Below are 19,496 nucleotides of genomic sequence, written 5' to 3' on the forward strand. Positions count from 1 at the left end.
GATCCCTCTGGCACAAAATCTCCAGACTTGTGCCTTTATCAGGACGAGTAGTAAAGTTACACAGGTATCAAGGTGCGCATTGCCATGGTCAGCCTTGCAAAATTCAGGGGTTACACACAGAAGTCTTGGCCCCACCCCACCCCTTTTCTGCTTCCTTATTCTTGACACACGTGTATGGGGCTGTTTTTGCGCAAGCAACACTTTTAAAATCTACGTTAGGTTTCTTCACCATGGGCACCATGCTGTAAGTGTGCAGACCGATAATGGCTTATGCCTAGATTACCTGCATGTATAAGCCATACACAAATTGGACACACAAAAAAAAAATGTGCATCCAAGCACACATGCCTAGGCTGCTCGTCCAACTGGACGTCCAAATTGGATGCCCAGGACCAATGCCTAAGCTGGACGCACAAGATTTGCGTCCAGAAGGAAGAACACCCAAACTGTATGCACAGATGAGAATAGATCGCACACATGTGCTGACGGCCTGCAGCAAAAAAAAAGTGAAACTACCCCAGAGTCTACCACATGCCAAAATGGGAGAAGCCTGAGAGCGGGACCTAGCCAAATGGCTGCTCAATCCACCATGCTTGCACTGTCTCCTTACCTCACAGAACTCCCCAGAGAAGTGAGAGGGTCAGCTGAACACCGAGGAAACAGACCCTTCTCCTGCTTTCTTACTTTTTGTTGTTTTCTTTTTTTTAAATAAAAAACTTTTACCTGAGCTCAGCCCTCCCTGCCTGAGAGCAGGAATGGGTCCCGGCTATGGGGGAGGGCTAAAGCCTTCACCGCCGAGCCTCTCTTAGCCTGCAACGGCTAATTTTAATTTAGGTCAATGCCAGTCAAGGCTAGCAGACTAAAGGCATGGTATCACCTCAAGAGGCAAACAATGCTACACAGACATCTTGTCTATCCGATATTTCATTTCCAACTTCTTTTTTCTTTTCTTTTTCTTTTTTTCACTAACAGCAATCCCCTGAAGGGAAATGCATGTTCACCATCTGCTGGAGATGGAGAATACCAGCAGGCTGATGTCGGGGCAGGACTATCTAGCTGTGACATCAGCTTTTCTTCTGTCTCCATCTGCTGGCAGAGGTGCATAACCACTCATTGGGATTGACCTGAGGAAGTTAATTTTTCAAAGGAAAACTGTCTACGGATTTTCCCTTTGAAAATTTGGATCGCCAAAGATTGAAAGTACAAAAGTACCCACAGACTTTGCACTTGTTTTACTATAAGTGCAAATTCTGCAAGGGGATTTGTAAATGAAATTCCTGTGTATACTTTTTCTTCCCTACTCCTGAACCTGAACCTTTTGCCAGCAGCTAAAAACATGCAAACTGGGAAAGCACATACATACTACTACTACTACCTGCTAACAGGAGGGCAGTTCAGCCAATAGAATTTATCAGGACAATTGCTTATTTACTCAGGCAATTCCTTTGAAAACTGTCCTCTTATTATATAACTAGGTGAGAAACTTTACAAATGACAGCACTGTTTCCATCAATAAGTGTAAGCGAATATCAACATGTCCTTCCCTTCATACTGTCATCTATTTTGTTATAGCTGGTCTCACAAAAATCTTATAGAGGTAAAGGCACAATCCACAGCAGTTCAGGCTTCAGTAGCAATGGCAACTTATAAAAGAGTGTGTTTGACAAAGACCTGTCAAGCAATACGCATCAATCCCAGCAAGAAGAAAAAGTTAAAAACTACTCAGAGGGGCCGGTACAATATCATGCACGTAAAAATGTGTGTCCAAACTGGGCGCCTGTTTTTTTCAATTCACGCACATCCACTTCTCCTGGGCATATGATGCAATATTCTAATGAGGTGCTGCGCTAAAAAGGACATGCTAGGGATAAATTGTGCATCCCTAGTCCTCAAAAGCATCGGGCGCTCAGGAGACATGGCTGTGTACGGGTTAGGAAAATGGATGCTCAATACAAGCATCCATTTTATCCCACCGCAGATAATTTACCGACATAATATACACAGCTTGGAGTATGTATATTGTGTACTGCCCCCAGTTTTTGGTTTTTTTTAAAATAATTTTTAATCATCGCAAGGAGTAGATCTTAGTATCGCAATGATACTAAGTAGGAGGAACCACAGAAAAGCAGTATTTTTTTGTTTTTTAGTTAAGTCATATCGTGAGGCAAGACTTAACAACAGCTCCAGGGCTGGTGTTAAAGTTGCCATGTTAAAATGTGTGCACTGGTCACACAGAGATTTTTTTGCATCAGGGTAAAGCAAAATTGCTTACCTTGTAATAGGTGTTATCCCAGGACAGCAGGATGTAGTCCTCATATATGGGTGATGTCACTGGACGGAGCCCTATCACGGAAAACTTTCGGTCAAAGCTTCTAGAAATATTTGGCTGGCATACTGAGCCCACTGAGCATACCCAGCATGCCATGATCCCTTGAGCCACAGGGGTCTCCCTTCAGTCTTATGTGTAGCAATAAGCGTTAGAAAAATAAAATAATAAAACATATCGGACCCAACTCCGCGGAGTGGCGGGTGGGTTTCGTGAGGACTACATCCTGCTGTCCTGAGATAACATCTTTTACAGGTAAGGAACTTTGCTTTATACCAGGACAAGCAGGATGGTAGTCCTCACATATGGGTGATTAGCAAGCTACAGGCTGAGTCTTTCTTGTATTGGACCAACAGCAAACAACTTGTGCAATGGGCACAACAACTGGTGTACTGTTGGAAAAATGAGGCAGCCTGAAAGCACAGCAGGTTGGATGCGGAAGGAGTTGGGATTACGCTGGAAACAAGTTCTTTAAGACAGATCGTCCGTAGGCTGAATCTTGTCTTCCTTCTTTGTCCAAACAGTAATGAGCTGCAAAGGTGTGAAGAGAACTCCATGTTGCAGCTTTCTTCACATCACAACATCCATAGGGAACCCTATAAGTTCTTTTTTTATATATAACATTAACCTTTTAGATCCTGTTCATTGAAGGAATTATTTCCTGATGCCCCTTTTTACATATTTTAGTTAACTAGACCCAAATATGGTATAAATATGGTATAAAAAAATTTGCAAGAAATTAAAAGTATATGAAAAAATGTTCCACTTGTGGAACATTGGTACCTAAAAGGTTAACAATCACAATTTACTATAATCTTATAACAATTTTGTTGTTGTCAATATTACTAGTTAATAACATCCATTAACACAATACATACAGATTATTTTTTATCATTTTATTAATTACATCCATTGATCCTTTAGGGTCCAATAAACCTAAAGGATCCATTGATCCTTTAGGGTTCAATAACAGTTTATGTTAAGCACTTTAAGTTAATAACGTGTGGTGAACTAATAAAATGAAAAAAATGGGTTTTAATGGGTGGGGAGTGTGTGTGGATGAGTGAATGTAGTGGGATATATTGTTTTAGATGTGAATATATTGTTGCTATTTATGTACATTAGGTTGCACATGTCTTTGTATTACTGTATGGCCATTATAAACATCAATGGATGTAATTAATAAAATGATAAAAAATAATCTGTATGTATTGTGTTAATGGATGTTATTAACTAGTAATATTGACAACAACAAAATAGTTATAAGATTATAGTAAATTGTGATTGTTAATGCTATATATAAAAAAATAACATAAGGTTCCCTATGTATGTTGTGATGTGAAGAGTAGGGAGTCCATACTCTCTCAATTTGTGATTACCATAGCAGCTTTATATATGTCAGCTATTGGCACTGAATGATAGTGTGCTACTGAGGTTGACATTGCTCTTACTGAGTGCACCTTTACTCGCCCTTGAAGAGGAAGGCCTGCTTTTTCATAGCAGAATTCTATACAATCTGCAAGCCAGTTAGAATTTGTTTGCCCACTGCTTTTGCTTTATCAAAAGAAACAAAGAGCTGAGTGGATTTCCTATGGACTGCAGTGCGGACTAGGTAATATGCAAGTGCGCGTTTACAGTCTAAGGTGTGCAAAACCCTCTCACCTTGGTGAGAGTGAGGTCTTGGGAAGAATGTGGGAAAGACTATGGACTAATTCAAGTGGAATTCCGTAACTACCTTGGGAAGGAATTTAGGGGAGTACCACTCAGTCATGTAAGAATCTTGTATAGGGTGAGTATGTGACAAGTGCTTGTAACTCACTAACCCTTCTAGCAGATGTAATAGCTACTAAGAAGAGAACCTTCCATATAAGAAATTTAATATCGCAGGAATCCATGGGTTCAAAAGGAGAATGCATGAGTCTTGTTAGTACTACATTAAGGTCCCATTCTGTGACTGGTGGCCGTATAGGGGGTTTAAAGTGAATTAAACCTCTCATAAATCTACTGACAAGGGGTTGCGCTGATATCGGTGCATCCCCTATTTGTATGATGGTAAGCTGAGATAGTACTTAAATGTACCCTTACTGACATGGTCTGGAGACCAGAGTCTGAAAGGTGCCAGAGATAGTCTAATAAAGATGATGTGGGGCAGGAAAAGGGGTCAATACTTTTCTGTGCACACCACATGGTGAATCTTTTCCACTTAGACCGATAGGTTTTTCGTGTGGAAGGTTTACGTGAAGCTACCAGCACTTGAAACACATTAGTTGAAAGACTGAGTGGTTGTAGGATCAAGCTTTCAACATCCAGGCTGTTAGAGATAGGGATTGAAGGTTGGGATGGTGCAACCTGCCCTGATCCTGCATGATCTTGCCTGATCCTAGCCTGGGGAGCTGTACCCAGGTGAATTGGCTCTCTGATCGAGAGGTCGAGAAGTATGGGAAACCAATCTTGTCAAGGCCAATACGGGGCTATGAGTATCATTGCCCCTTTGTCCTGTTGTAACTTTACTAGTGTTTTGGTTATTAGTGGAATCGGGGAATATGCGTATAGAAGACCTGAATTCCAGGGGCGAGCAAAGGCGTCCCTGGCGTACTTGTTGGTCTGCTGGAATAGGGAGCAGAAGTTGTTCACTTTGTGATTCAGTTTGGATGCAAAGAGGACTATGGTTGGTTGGACCCAGCATTGGAATATTCTGGTCATTACCAAAGGATCCAGGGACCAGTCGTGGGGGTGGAACTGACGACTGAGGCGATCTGCAACAACATTGTGGATGCCTTCTAGATAAGTGGCCCGGAGAAACATGGACGGGCGGATTTTAAAAGCCCTGCTCGAGTAAATCCACCCGGATTTACGCGAGCAGGGCCTTGCGCGCCGGTGAGCCTATTTTCCATAGGCCGCCGGCGCGCGCAGAGCCCCGGGATGTGCATCGGTCCCAGGGTTTTTGGAAGGGGGCATGTCAGGGGCGTGTCGAGGGGGCGGGACCCGATGATGCGGCATTTCGGGGGCGGGGCGCGGCGTTTCAGGGGCGGGACTGGGGGCATGGTTTCGGCCCGGGGCGTTTCAGGGGCGTGGCCGCGCCCTCCGGAACCGCGCCCGGGTCGAGTCTCGGCGCGCGTGGATTTACGTCTCCCTCCGGGAGGCGTAAATCCGTGGATAAAGTTAGGGGGGGGTTTAGATAGGGCCGGGGGGGTGGGTTAGGTAGGAGAAGGGAGAGGAAGGTGAGGGGAGGGCGAAAGAAAGTTCCCTCCGAGGCCGCTCCGATTTCGGAGCGGCCTTGGAGGGAACGGTGACAGGCTGCGCGGCTCGGCGCACGCCGGCTGCCCAAAATCGGCAGCCTTGCATGCGCCGATCCAGGATTTTAGAAGATACGCGCGTATCTTATAAAATCCAGCGTACTTTTGTTTGCGCCTGGTGCACAAACAAAAGTACGCGAACGCGCTTTTTTAAAAAATCTACCCCGGAATGCGTAAGGGCCCAGTCCCAAATCTGTGCGGCTTCTTGACATAGGACATACGAGCCCGTACCTCCCTGTTTGTTCAGGTACCACATGGCTACTGTGTTGTCTGTCTGTATAAGAATAGTCTTGTGTGAAAGGCAGTCCTTGAACGCATGTAGAGCATAACGTATAGCTCGAAGCTCTGGGAAATTGATTTAAAATGTTGCTTCGAGTTTTGTCCAAATACCTTGAGTTTGGAGATTGCCTATGTGTGCTCCCCAACCCAAGGTGGATGCATCTGTAGTTAAAGTTACTTGTGGAACTAGTTGTTGGAAGGGTAGGCCTGTGCACAAGTTGTTGTTGTTTTCCCACCAGAGGAGAAATGAACGTAGCTGGTGGGTTATTTGAATTGGAGACGACAGTGGTTGTTGAATGGCTTGTATCCACTGTGATCTTAATGTCCATTGGGTTATTCTCATGGCTAATCTGGCCATAGGAGTGACATGAACTATGGAGGCCATGTGGCCGAGCAGAGTTAGAAACTGATGTGCTGTCGCCTGTTTCTTTGCGCAGAGAGTTCGCTAATGAGCAGAGTGTCTCTGCCTGGACCTCTGGGAGGAAGGCTCTTGATATTATGGTGTTCAAGTCTGCTCCGATGAATTGCAGTAGGCGAGATGGTATGAGGTGGGATTTCTGGTAGATGATTAGGAATCCCAATGAATGGAGCAGATTGATTGTGAGCCTGAGAGAGGTGAGAGTTCCTTGGTTTGACTGGCTTCTGATGAGCCAGTCGTCCAGGTAAGGAAAAACGTGTACACTTTCCTTGTGCAAATGAGCTGCTGCTACAGCTAGGTACTTTGTGAATACTCGAGGTGCTGAGGCAAGTCCGAATGGCAGAACCCAGTATTGGAAATGCTGATGACCCACCAGGAAACACAGAAACTTGCGATGAGGAGGGAATATTGGAATGTGAGTGTAAGCATCTTGCAGATCCAGAGAAAAGAGCCAGTCACCTGCTTGAAGAAGGGGAAGCATGATGCCTAAGGAGACCATTCTGAATTTTTCTTTCCGTAGAAATTTGTTGAGATTGCGGAGGTCTAAGATGGGACGTAGGCCTCCTGTTTTCTTTGGAATGAGGAAATAACGGGAGTAGAATCCTCTGCCCTGCTGAGGTCGGGGAACTGGTTCCGCAGCCCTGGCTCTCAAAAGGGTGGATAATTCTGTGCTCAGGAGAGTGATATGATGTTTGTGTATCCAAAGAGACTTTGGTGGAGAGAATTTTGGTACTGTGAGAAAATCCAGTTGGTAACCATGCCTTTGATCTCTGTGATGTTTGACCAAGTGGGTTGAAAGAAAGAGACCCAACCTCCCACTCGTAGATTTGGTATCGAGTTGGTGGAGTGGCTGCTGTCCTCTGGTGGGTTCTCAAAATCCTGATGCAGGGCCAGTCTGAGGCGGAGGTTGAGGCCTAGATGCCCTTGGTTGTCAACACGTAAAAACAAAAAACCATGGTTCACTCAAGAACTAAAAAACATCAAACTAGAACTGAGAAAAAAAGAACACGCATGGCGGAAGAGACCATCCAATGCTACACTAAATGAGTACAAAACCCTGATGCACAGTTACAGAAAAAACATCCTTCGCACAAAGAGAGATTTTTATGCCCACAAAATTCACAATTTTTCTTTTGATGCCAAAGCACTGTTCTCATATGTCTCAGAGCTCATTAAACCCACCTCCCCAGTTATCCCCGACAATCAAGCTCAATCCAGATGCACTGAACTTGCACAATTCTTCGAAAACAAAATCCTGAAGTTAATAGCACCTCTGGCTATGCTTAACATAGAACCTCCCTCTCTCTTCTCTCCTCCCTCCAGCCAGAAAGCTAACCTAGAATCCTTCGAACTCACTTCCCTCACTCGAAATTGAATCTATTCTCAAAAAGATGAAACCTTCCAACCATCCGATAGATGCCATTCCATCCAAATTTCTACTCTCCATCCCAAACATCATCGCAAAGCCCTTAGCAGAGATCATCAACCGTTCGTTAACACAAGGAGAAGTACCAGACACACTAAAAATAGCCACCCTCAAACCTCTCCTCAAAAAACCCAACCTGAACCCAGCAGACCCAGCCAATTTTCGCCCCATCGGTAACCTACCGTTTATCGCCAAACTCACGGAGAGAATAGTTAATAAACAGTTGTCAGAATTCCTAGAAGACAACAAGATTCTCACAACAACCCAATTCGGATTCCGCAAATCCCTCAGTACAGAATCCCTCTTAATCTCACTGACAGACAGAGTCCTCTCCGGACTGGAAAAAAAGACCCCCTACCTCCTGGCTCTTTTAGATATTTCTGCAGCATTTGACACCGTAAAGCACTCGATCCTCATCACCCGGCTCTCTGACATTGGCATCTCTGGATCAGCCCTCGAATGGTTCAGATCATTCCTTACCAACAGGACATACAAGGTTAGAATAAGCAACAAGGATTCTCACCCGGTCAAGTCCACTCTCGGAGTCCCTCAAGGATCCTCTCTCTCCCCAACCCTGTTTAACATCTACCTTCTCCCCCTTTGTCATCTGCTCACAAGCCTAAAGATCACTCACTTTATATATGCCGATGACGTCCAGATTCTGCTGCCAATCACTGAATCTTTATCCAACACCATCAACTTCTGGAACAAGTGTCTACAGTCCATAAACTCCCTACTCACTAGCCTCAACTTAGTTCTCAATACTTCAAAAACGGAACTTTTGCTGATCAATTTCGATGACAACCTTCAGGCCACCAGCAATCTAAGCACACCATCTTGGATCCCACCCACACATGTCAGAGACCTTGGCGTCACCATCGACAATAAGCTGAATCTCAAACAATTTGTCAAAAACACAACGAAAGAATGCTTTCACAAACTACACGTATTGAAAAAGCTGAAACCTCTCCTCCATTTTCAGGACTTTAGATCAGTCCTCCAAACAATTCTATTCTCAAAAATTGATTATTGCAACGCTCTGCTAATTGGCCTACCAGCTATCACAACCAAACCACTACAAATGTTGCAGAACTCGGCTGCCAGGATTCTAACTAACTCTAGGACAGGTGAACACATCACACCTATTCTAAAAAACCTTCACTGGCTCCCTATTAAACAGAGAATCATTTTCAAAGTACTAACCATAACCCACAAGACCATTCACTCCCAAACTTCGCTAGATCTAAGCGACCCACTTCGTCCCCACGCATCACTAAGACCCATCAGAACCAGCAACTTAGGCACTCTATACGCACCTCCAGCCAAGTCACTACTTAAGAAACGAGCCTTCTCGACTGCTAGCCCTACCCTATGGAACGCCCTCCCCACGGACCTTCGTCTAGAAACCTGTAATCGAACGTTCAGAAAAAAGCTAAAAACTTGGCTTTTTACAAAAGCATTCACTTAAAGGTCTCTCTCTAGGGTTTGACTCACCCATGTCATACCCCATCACGTTAGAACCCTGATGCCGTAGCCCTTAATTCCTCTGTTTAGCTCTACTTTACATCAATCTACACCGATGTTTAATAAGTCAGTTGTTATTTCCGACTCTGTTGATTGTTAAATTTTATTTATTTGATATTTGTAATAACAATTTTAATTTTAATCCTAAGTTGTCTCCAGCTCCAACCATAAGTTCGCAGATTTATCTATAAGTTCTCATGATGTTTGACAACCTGTTACTTGTACCCTCTTGTTTGACATAATGTTCGATTGTTCGATGTAATTTCCTACTTTGGTTTTATGTAAACCGTCGTGATATGTACCAGTACATGAACATTGGTATATAAAAGCTTTTAAATAAATAAAATAAATAAATAGGCTGACTTCTCTGTGCTGGTCTAGAAGCCCTACCATGGGCTGCTAGTGGATAATACCTCCGTGACTGGTAATAGGGTTTTCTGTTGTCTTTCCGTACTGTCCTATGTGCAGAAGCTGGTATTTCTGTTGGAACAGCAGAGAGCTGGCGCAGAGTTTCAGAGTGTTCTTTTAATTGTGCTACTGCATCCTGAACCTTTCCTCCAAAAAGGTTGTCACCAGCACAAGGCAAATCTGCTAGCTTTTCCTGAACCTCAGGCCTGAGGTCAGAGGTCTTCAGCCAGGCCCACCTACGTGCACTGATTCCAGTTGCAGCCATCCTGGATGAGGTTTCAAAGCTATCGTAGGCTGCACGGACCTCATGTTTGCCTGCTTCTAGGCCCTTATGTATTATGTCATTAACTGAGTCTTGATACTGTTGAGGTAAAGTCTCAGATAGTTGCTGCATCTGCTTCCAGAGGTTGCGTTGATACTGAGTCATATATAGTTGATATGACGCTATCCTGGAAACAAGCATTGAGCCTTGAAAGACCTTCTTGCGCATAATGTCTAAGAACTAAGAACTTTTGTTCTTTGCCAGGAGGCGTCGATGAGTGGGGACGTATCCTCTTCAACTTCTTTTGGCTGGATTCTACCACCACAGATTGGTGTGGGAGTTGGGCCTTTTGGTAACCTGGGATATGTTGTACCAGGTAGGTGGCATCCATCCTCTTGTTCACCGGTGGGATTGAACACAGGTGCTCCCACAGTCTGTGCTGCAAGTCCACCAGGACTTCATGTACTGGAATTGCTAGAACTTCCTTAGGAGGCTCCACAAACTTCAGAACTTCTAGGGTCTTCTGACTGGTGTCCTGTTCCGCTAATAGTTGAAAGGGGATGGTATCAGTCATCTCCTTCACAAAGTTTGAAAAGGAGAGGTCCTCTGGAGGTGACTTCCTACTTTCCTCAGGTGGGGATGGCTCAGACAGTACATCTTCTGATGAGGAATCCATGTCTCCCTAATCCCAGGTGTCTGATGAAGGGGTCGTGGGGGAGTAGAGTGAGGTATAAACAAAGGCATCTATGGTTTTTGCGGTGGCATCGATGGAGGAGAAAAGGGCATCGATGGAGACACCAGAATTCTCGGCCGAGAAATCCCAGATGGTCCTGGAACAGGTTCAGGCATGGGAGAAACCCCAGAGGCTTTGTCTTCACTCACGGGGATTGGTATTTGCAGTGTCTTTGGTTGTACGGGGAGAGCACCAATGAGGGCATCAAGCTTCGACAGGATTGGTGCGAAGATTGAAAGGTCTGGCGTCGGCATCGGCATTGATGGCATCGGCACAGGCATCGGTGCCAGCTCGGATGGCATGGAAGGTTGAAGGTCTCGGAGAGTGTCTTTAACTGCCTGGCGGATAAAACCATCCAGTTCCTCCCATATTGCTGGTAAGGTCAGAGCAGCTATAGGGGGTGGCAGAGCAGGCGGAACCGGCACTTCCACAGGTCCCTGTGGTGGCTCGGTACCTGGCACCATTACCGGTGGGGAACACCTTGGAGTGAGAGGCATTGAGGGCATCGATGGCTCTTCCATGCGAGACCTTTTCGGCAGTGGTTGCTTTGGCATCGATGGGGTTACCGGAATCGATGCGACATCAGGTGTCGACGTCCGTCGATGACGATGGCAATGCTTTTCCCAATGGTCGGTGCTTTTCTTCTCAAGCACCGATGTAGATTTCACCGATGACCAGGATGGAGTCGGTGATAATCAGTCACCGGAGCCGTCAGGGCGACGCTTTCGAACGACTACTTTTTTAGCTGCTCCAGCTGGAGACGGCTGAGTCAATGTGAACGTCGATGGTATTAATTGAATATGGAAGAGATGTTCCATCTTTTCCTGACAGGCCCGCCTGCCCTTGGCCGTCATTTCGGCGCATTGTGGTCAGGTGGAGACATTATGGGATTCACCCAAGCACAACACACACTCGACATGTGGGTCGGTGATGGACATTGTGCGAGGGCAGTTCGGGCACTTTTTAAAACCTGTTGCCATTATGAAGGCTGGACAGCCGTCGACGGCCCTTCTGACAGAAAAATTCTGTTTAACTGGAATCGACCGAGAAAACACAAGTACTCACCGGCCGGTGAAGACAGGGAGACCCCTATGAAGGGGATTAAATGAGAAATTTTAAACTTGTTTTCTCTTAATATTTTGTGTGAGAAAAGTCACACAAGGCTCCTTCACTGCGATGCTAACTGCAGCGTGGAAAAATGAACACTGAAGGGAGACCCCTGTGGCTCGAGGGATTATGGCATGCTGGGCATGCTCAGTGGGCTCAGTATGCCAGTCGAATGTTTCTAGAAACTTTGACAGAAAGTTTTCCTTAATAGGGCTCCGTCCAGTGATGTCACCCATATGTGAGGACTATCACCCTGCTTGTCCTGGGATAATAGCCAATAGCCTCATCTACATGGCATTTACATGTGATGAGCGCTATTAGCTACACGTTTGTTTGGACGCACATTTTGGACATGCTAATCCCCCTTATTGCATCGAGTGTTAATCTAATGCATCCAAAACACGCGTCCAACCACGGATTAACCTGTGCACTAGGTTGAGAGCACTTTATTGCATCAGCATGAGAAAGTGCAAAGACAAGGGAGAGGAAAGGATCCTGACTTTTTTTATTTCTCTGCTGGGAGTTTTATCTGAATGCAGCTTAAAAAAAAACAACCCAATCAACCATCCTCACAAGTTCTTTTGTGAGATACATGGCAATCACAAAGACATCATTCTCTGATTTGATTAGCTGAAAAAGCAGCTGATCTTCTCAAGGGTTCATGACTGGTGTCACTAGTCATCCTCATCTGATCTGGAAAGTGAATATCTCCTTTTAGGTATCTATCTACCTTGTTATCGTCTCCTGTAACTGACTGGTAGCATCTCTGCTTAATTCCCCCTTTCCAGGCTCTTCTTTCTTCCAAGAACAATCCAGCAGAGAACTCCTGTGAAGGTCTATAAAACTGAAAAAATCTTGATTCATTGCAAAAGTCATTCCTAGAGAAAGAAAGAAAAAAGTGAATACAAGAATATTTACAATATAGTCTTTCCAGCATGGAAACAAGATTTCGGCAGAATTTTACTGCTTTGTGTCCTGTTCAGTCACCCATTCTCCATTTCAAAATGGGCTAATCAAACAAATGAAAAAGTTTCAAGTTTCATCAAACTGTTCATCAAAAACTTCTTGAAGGAACCCAGAACAGAAAAAGAAATCTGCTCTAGATTCAGTTTCATTGAACGTTTATTGTATTTGATATACCATTTATAAAGCAAATGCAAGCAGTTTACATAAAGAATTATATTCAAATTTAACAAGAAATGTCAACATACAAAGTCCACAATAAATAAAGGACACTAGCATAGGGGTTCCCAACCTTCCCAACCTTCTAAAATTTTGCAGACCTCCCACATGCATCTCTAATTTTTGCAGGAAGTTAAATTCCATATGAAAAACTAAGTAATGTGATAACAAATAATAATATGCATTCCAGAATCATTTGTAATTATAAAAATATTAAAGAAGGAATGGCTTCTGATATAAACTCTTCCTCCTGCCCACCTTTGAGTCCTCACTTCCAGCATGGCTTGTTACCAACAGCGTTCTCTCCTGCCCTGCTTCCCTCCACCTACAGACCCTTCCTGAGTGTTCCTCCTCCTGCTCATTCTTTCCTGCAGCCCCATTTCTGGTTCTGTCCCTTCTGTCTTCCTCCTGGGATCTCTCCTCAAGTTCCTTTCCTACTACCCTGCTTGCCCCACCTATAGCTCCTTCTGTCCTCTCTCTCCTGTGGTCCCCTTCCTTGGTCCTCTTCAAGGCCTCTTCCTCCCTCCTACCCTTCCTACATGGTTTCTTTCTGACCGCTGCACACTCCTGCCCCCATTGTCCCTTCCCTCTTTCTCTCTCCCATGGCCCCTTTCTGAGTGTTTTACTCCCTGTCCTCTTCCCTATGCAAACCCTACCCTAATCCTCACTCTTCTTCCCTCTCCCCATGGTCTCATCTCTCAAAAGCTCTTTTGTTTATTTATTAATTTGGATTTATTACCCCCCTTTTTGAATAAAAAATTCATCCAAGGTGTGGTACAACATATTCAAAAGGTAAATCTCTGAAGGAGACTTCAGTAAGGACTAAACTTGATATCTATCAACTACAGGACTAAACTAGGTAAAATGCAGAACATGATTAAACTTGAAATAAATCAATAAATAAACTATTCTAAAGAACAAAATCACAGAACATATAGATAGACATGGTTTAATGGGACACAGCCAGCATGGATTTACCCAAGGGAAGTTTTGCCTCACAAACCTGCTACTTATTTTTGAACATGTGGATAAAGATGAGCCAGTAGATTTAGTGTAGTTGGATTTTCAGGTGTTTCACAAAGTCTCCCTGGACAGACTCTTAAGAATACTAAAAAGATATGTGATAAGAGGATTTGTCCTTTTGTGGATTGCAAACTGGCTAAAAGATCAGAAACAGAAGAATAGGAATAAATAGTTTTCTCAGTGAAGAAAGGTAAACAGTGGAGTGTCTCAGCAATCTGAAATATATATATATATTATCATTTATATATTTATAAATGATCTGAAAAGAGGAATGAGTGGTGATCAAATATGCAGATGACACAAAATTATTTAGAGTTGTTAAATCACAAGCAGGAAGACCTTGCGAGAATGGAAAACTGGGCATCCAAATGGCAGATGAAGTTTAATGTGGGCTACTGCAAAGTGATGCAGAGAGGGAAAAGTAACCCATGTTGTAGGAATTACCACACAGGAAAAGATCTGGGCATCATAGTGGACAACACATTGAAATCAATGGATCAGTGTGCTGCCGCAGTCAAAAAAGCAATCAGAATTTTAGGAATTTGGTGGAGTAGACGAAACTCCATATACAGAAGATAATGTATGGGAAGAGCTAAGAAAACTGAAAGTGGACAAAGCCAAGGGGCCCGATGAGGTTCACCCCAGAATACTGAGGGAGCTCAGAGATGTGCTGGCAGGTCCACTGTGTGACCTGTTCAATAGATCTTTGGGAAAGGATGTAGTGCCTAGTGACTGGAGAAGAGCGGTGGTGGTCCTGCTTCACAAGAGTGGGAACAGAGAAGAGGCTGGAAACTACAGGCCAGTTAGCATCACCTCGGTGGTGGGAAAATTAATGGAGACTCTGCTGAAGGAAAGCATAGTGAACTATCTACAATCCGGTGGGTTGCTTGATCAGAAGCAGCATGGATTCACCAGGGAAAGGTCCTGTCAGATGAATCTAATTGCTTTCTTTGATTGGGTGACTAGAGAACTGGATCAGGGAAGAGCGCTCGATGTAATTTACTTGGATTTTAGTAAAGCTTTTGATACAGTCCCACACAGAAGACTCATCAACAAAATGAGAAGCTTGGGAGTCAGCTCCAATGTGTTGGCATGGATTACAAACTAGTTGATGGATAGAAGACAACAGGTGATGGTAAATGGAACCTACTCTCAAGAGAGAATGGTGTTAACTGGAGTGCCACAGGGATTGCTGTTGGGACCAGTTCTGTTCAACATCTTCGTGAGCAACATTGCAGATGGGATAGAAGGTAAACTTTGTCTATTTGCGGATGATATTAAAATCTGCAACAGAGTGGACATGCCGGAAGGAGTACAGAGAATAAGACAGGATTTACAGAAGCTGGAAGAGTGGTTGAAGATATGGCAGCTGGGATTCAATGCCAAGAAATGCAGAGTCATGCATCTGGGGTATGACAATCCAAAAGAACTATATGCGTTGGGGGTTGAAGGGCTGATATGCACAGAGCAAGAGAAAGACCTTGGGGTGATAGTGTCTAATGACCTGAAGTCAACAAAGCAGTGTGACACGGCGATAGCCAAAGCCAGAAGAATGCTAGGCTACATAGAGAGAGGAATATCTAGTAAGAAAAGGGAAATGATAATCCCCTTGTATAGGTGCTTGGTGAGGCCTCACCTAGAGTACTGTGTTCACTTCTGGAGATCGTATCTCAAAGGAGATAAAGACAGGATGGAGGCAATCCAGAGAAGGGCAACCAAAATGGTGGGTGGACTCCATTGAATGACTTATGAGGAGAGGTGGAGCAGGGGTGATAGGATACAGACCTTCAGCTACTTGAAAGGTTTTAATGATCCATGGTCGTTAACAAACCTTTTCCATTGGAAACAATTTAGTATTTATTTATTTATTAAGATTTCTATACCGGTATTTAGCATGGCCGTCATATCGGTTTACATCATACATACAGCAAAATTAAACATAAAAATATTATCACAGACAATAAAACAATATTGCTAAAAATTTAACTTCTTATACATTTTTATAATAAAAGTCCTAAACATTCAAAAATGTAGTGCATGACATTCAGCAGACATTCTTACTCATCGACTTTTCCAAGATGGATTTGTAATACTCAAGTAATGTCGCCTTCATTGAATGCCTGGTGAAACAGCCAGGTTTTAACCATTTTTTTTTAGAAGTTGCAATATTTGTTTCCAATCGCATCTCCATTGGTAAACTGTTCCAGATTTTTGGGCCGGCCAGAAATAAAGCCCTTTCTCTTACTGCCGTTAGTTTTAGTGATACCATTGAGGGAATGGATAAAAGACCTTTATTGACCGATCGTAAATTTCTTTGAGGTGTATGTAGTCGTATTAAGGCGTACAGCCATTTCACCTTTTCCCCGTGTATTGCTTTGTGTAGGATGCATACGGGCCGATTCAGTAAAGTCCGCGGGAGAGTGCGTGCGATTCAGTATTTAAATGGGGCCCGGCAGTAGAAACAGGCAAAAGGAGGCGCTAGGGACACTAGCACGTCCCTAGCGCCTCCTTTTGGCCTGGAGCGGTGGCTATCAGCAGGTTTGACAGCCAATGCTCAATTTTGCCGGCGTCGGTTCTCGAGCCCGCTGACAGCCACGGACTTGGAAACCAGACACCGGCAAAATTGAGCGTCCGGTTTTCGATCCGACAGCCCCAGGCAGACTTCAAATTTTTTTTTTTTTTTTTTACCTTTTTTTTACCCTTCAGGACCTCCAACTTAATATCGGAGGGTGCACAGAAAAGCAGTTTTTACTGCTTTTCTGTGCACTTTCCCGGTGCCCAAAGAAATTAGCGCCTACCTTTGGGTAGGCGCTAATTTCTGAAAGCAAAATGTGCGGCTTGGCTGCACATTTTGTTTTCTGAATCGCGTGGGAATACCTAATAGGGCCATCAACATGCATTTGCATGTTGAGGGTGCTATTAGGTTCGGCAGGTTGGATGCCCGTTTTCGGCCCCTTACTGAATAAGGGGTAAGGGAAAATGCGCGTCCAATGACGGGTTAACAGTGCGCTCCATCGGAGCACACTGTACTGTATCGGCCCGATAGTGACTTAAATTGTGCCTGCTGTTCAATTGGAAGCCAATGAAGCTCCTTGAGTATAGGAGTGATGTGTTCTTTTCTGTTTGCGCCTGTCAGTATTCGTGCAGCTGCGTTCTGCATTATTTGCAAAGGTCGGATTGTTGAGTATGGTAAGCCAAGCAATAAAGCATTGCAGTAATCGACTGATGAAAACATTAAGGCCTGAAGTACTGTTCTAAAGTCTTTTGACTTTAGTAGGGGTTTTAATCTCCTCAGTATCAGCAGTTTATAATATCCTTCTTTCGTTTTGGTGGCCATGTGATTTTTGAAGGTCATTTCTTGATCTATTTGAATACCAAGATCTCTAATTGATGGTGACATCTTGATCTGGCAGTTTTCATAATTAAATGTCAAATTGCTATTGTATGGTGACATTTTTCTTTCAAGTACTATTATTTCAATCTTTGCAATGTTAATACTAAGTTTCAAATGATTTAGCAATTGTTTAATTACATTAAGATAGAGTGAAATTAGTTGAAAAGCATTCTCTAATGTATTGGAAACTGGAATTAGGATCTGTATATCATTAAATAATCACTAAATAATCACTAAATAATAGTTTAATCCAAGTCCTAGCACTAGGGGTCACAATTTGAAACTCCAGGTAGGAAGACTTAGAACCAGTCAGGAAATTTTTCTCCACTGAGAGGATGGTGGATGCCTGGAATGCCCTTCCAGAGGAAGTGGTGAAAACTAAAACTGTGAAGGATTTCAAAGGGACATGGGATAAACACTGTGGATCCCTAAAAGGTTAGAGGATGGGAATAAATAAAAAAGCTTAACAGGCATGGAGCGGCAGTTACTACCCTTAAGAGAAACATGGGTTTAACCTGCACGGAGCAGCAGTGACTGCCTTGGGAAGATTGCTGGGCAGACTAGATGGACCATTTTGGCCTTTTTCTGCCGTCATTATTATGTTACTATGGGCCGGATTTTATTACGCTCGCCAGGCCTATTTTAAAAAGGCCAGACGACACACGTAAAGCCCCGGGACGCGTGTAATTCCTGGGGCTTGCAAAAAGGGGTGCGGAGGGGGCAGGGCAGGGACGGGGCCAGAGGCTCGAGGCACAGTGGCCATTTGCTGCTGTGCTTGGGATCGCGTGCCAGCAGTCAGTCGAATCTCAGACGAATCTAATTGATTTCTTTGATTGGGTGACTAGAGATCTGGATCAGGGAAGAGCGCTCGATGTAATTTACTTGGATTTTAGTAAAGCTTTTGATACGGTCCCACACAGAAGACTCATCAACAAAATGAGAAGCTTGGGAGTCAGCAACAAAAAAGAAATCAAAAAAGGTAGGGGGGAAAGGGCAGGGGAGGTAGGGGAAGGGAAGGTGGGGTGGGGGGGGTAGGGAAGTTTTCTCCGAGGCTGCTCTGAAATTGGAGCAGCCTGGGAGGGAACAGGGGAAAGCAGCGCGGCTCGAAGTGGGTTTGGCGCAAGCAAGGTGCACAATTGTGCACCCCTTTGCGCGCACCGATACTGGATTTTATAACATGCGCGCGCATATGTTATAAAATCAGGCGTACATGTGTGCGAACCGGGTAGCACGAGCACATGTACGCCCGCGAGCAACCTTTTAAAATCTATCCCTAAGTTACTATATTAGGAAAGGAACGGTGACTAAAACAGAGAATGTCATATTACCTCTGTATTGCTCTATGGTGAGATCACACCTTGCGTACTATATACAGTTCTGGTTGCCACATCTCAAGAAAGATATAGTTACACTGGAAAAGGTTCAGAGAAGAGAAACCAAAATGATAAAGATGTCAGAACAGCTCCCATATGAGGAAAGGTTAAAGAGATAAGGGCTTTTCAGCTTGGAGAAAAGATGGATTAGGGGGATATGATAAAGATCTATCAAATCATGAGAGGACTAGAACAGCTAAATGTGAGCCGGTTATTTACTATTTCAGATAATACAAAGTCTAGGGGTCACGCCATGAAGTTAGTAAGTAGCACTTTTGAAACAAATGTTTGAAATGTGCTACTTCACTTAACACACAATTAAGCTTTAGAATTCATTGCCAGAGGATGTGGTTAAGGCAGTTAGCATAGCTGAGTTTAAAAAAGGTTTGGACACGTTTTTGGAGAAGCCCATAAATTGCTATTAATCAAAGTGACTAAGGGAATATCCACTGTTTATTATTGGTATTAGTAGCATGGGATTTATTTACTGTTTGGGTATTTGCCAAGTACTTGTATCCTGGATTGGCCACTGTTGGAAACAGAATGCTGGGCTAGGTGGACCTGCGCTCTGACCTAGTATGTATCTTATGTTCTTAATAACAGGACTAAGAATACAAAGCATCTCAGTAAAATCAAAACAGGACTAATTAGATAAGAATACAAACGTCTCAGCACAATAATAGCAACATTTTCAAGACACATATAAATAAAAAATATCAGTAAAACAAAAGGATGTAGCAGCACA

The 19,496-nt window shown here is 43.7% G+C and overlaps 1 protein-coding gene across 4 annotated transcripts in view; it reads right to left on the reverse strand.

Annotated features, from left to right (window-relative positions):
• Positions 1–19,496, reverse strand: part of SPO11 (SPO11 initiator of meiotic double stranded breaks) — a 358,551-nt gene that overhangs the window by 278,119 nt on the left and 60,936 nt on the right. For all 4 annotated transcript variants that reach the window (XM_029614938.1, XM_029614929.1, XM_029614946.1 and 1 more), the window contains one exon: positions 12,510–12,657. In XM_029614938.1, the coding sequence (XP_029470798.1) occupies positions 12,510–12,655 (146 nt within the window). In that variant the 5' untranslated portion in view covers positions 12,656–12,657. The remainder of the gene's footprint in view (positions 1–12,509; positions 12,658–19,496) is intronic.

The sequence above is a fragment of the Rhinatrema bivittatum genome, chromosome 1, assembly GCF_901001135.1.
Source record: "Rhinatrema bivittatum chromosome 1, aRhiBiv1.1, whole genome shotgun sequence".
Lineage (NCBI taxonomy): Eukaryota > Metazoa > Chordata > Amphibia > Gymnophiona > Rhinatrematidae > Rhinatrema > Rhinatrema bivittatum.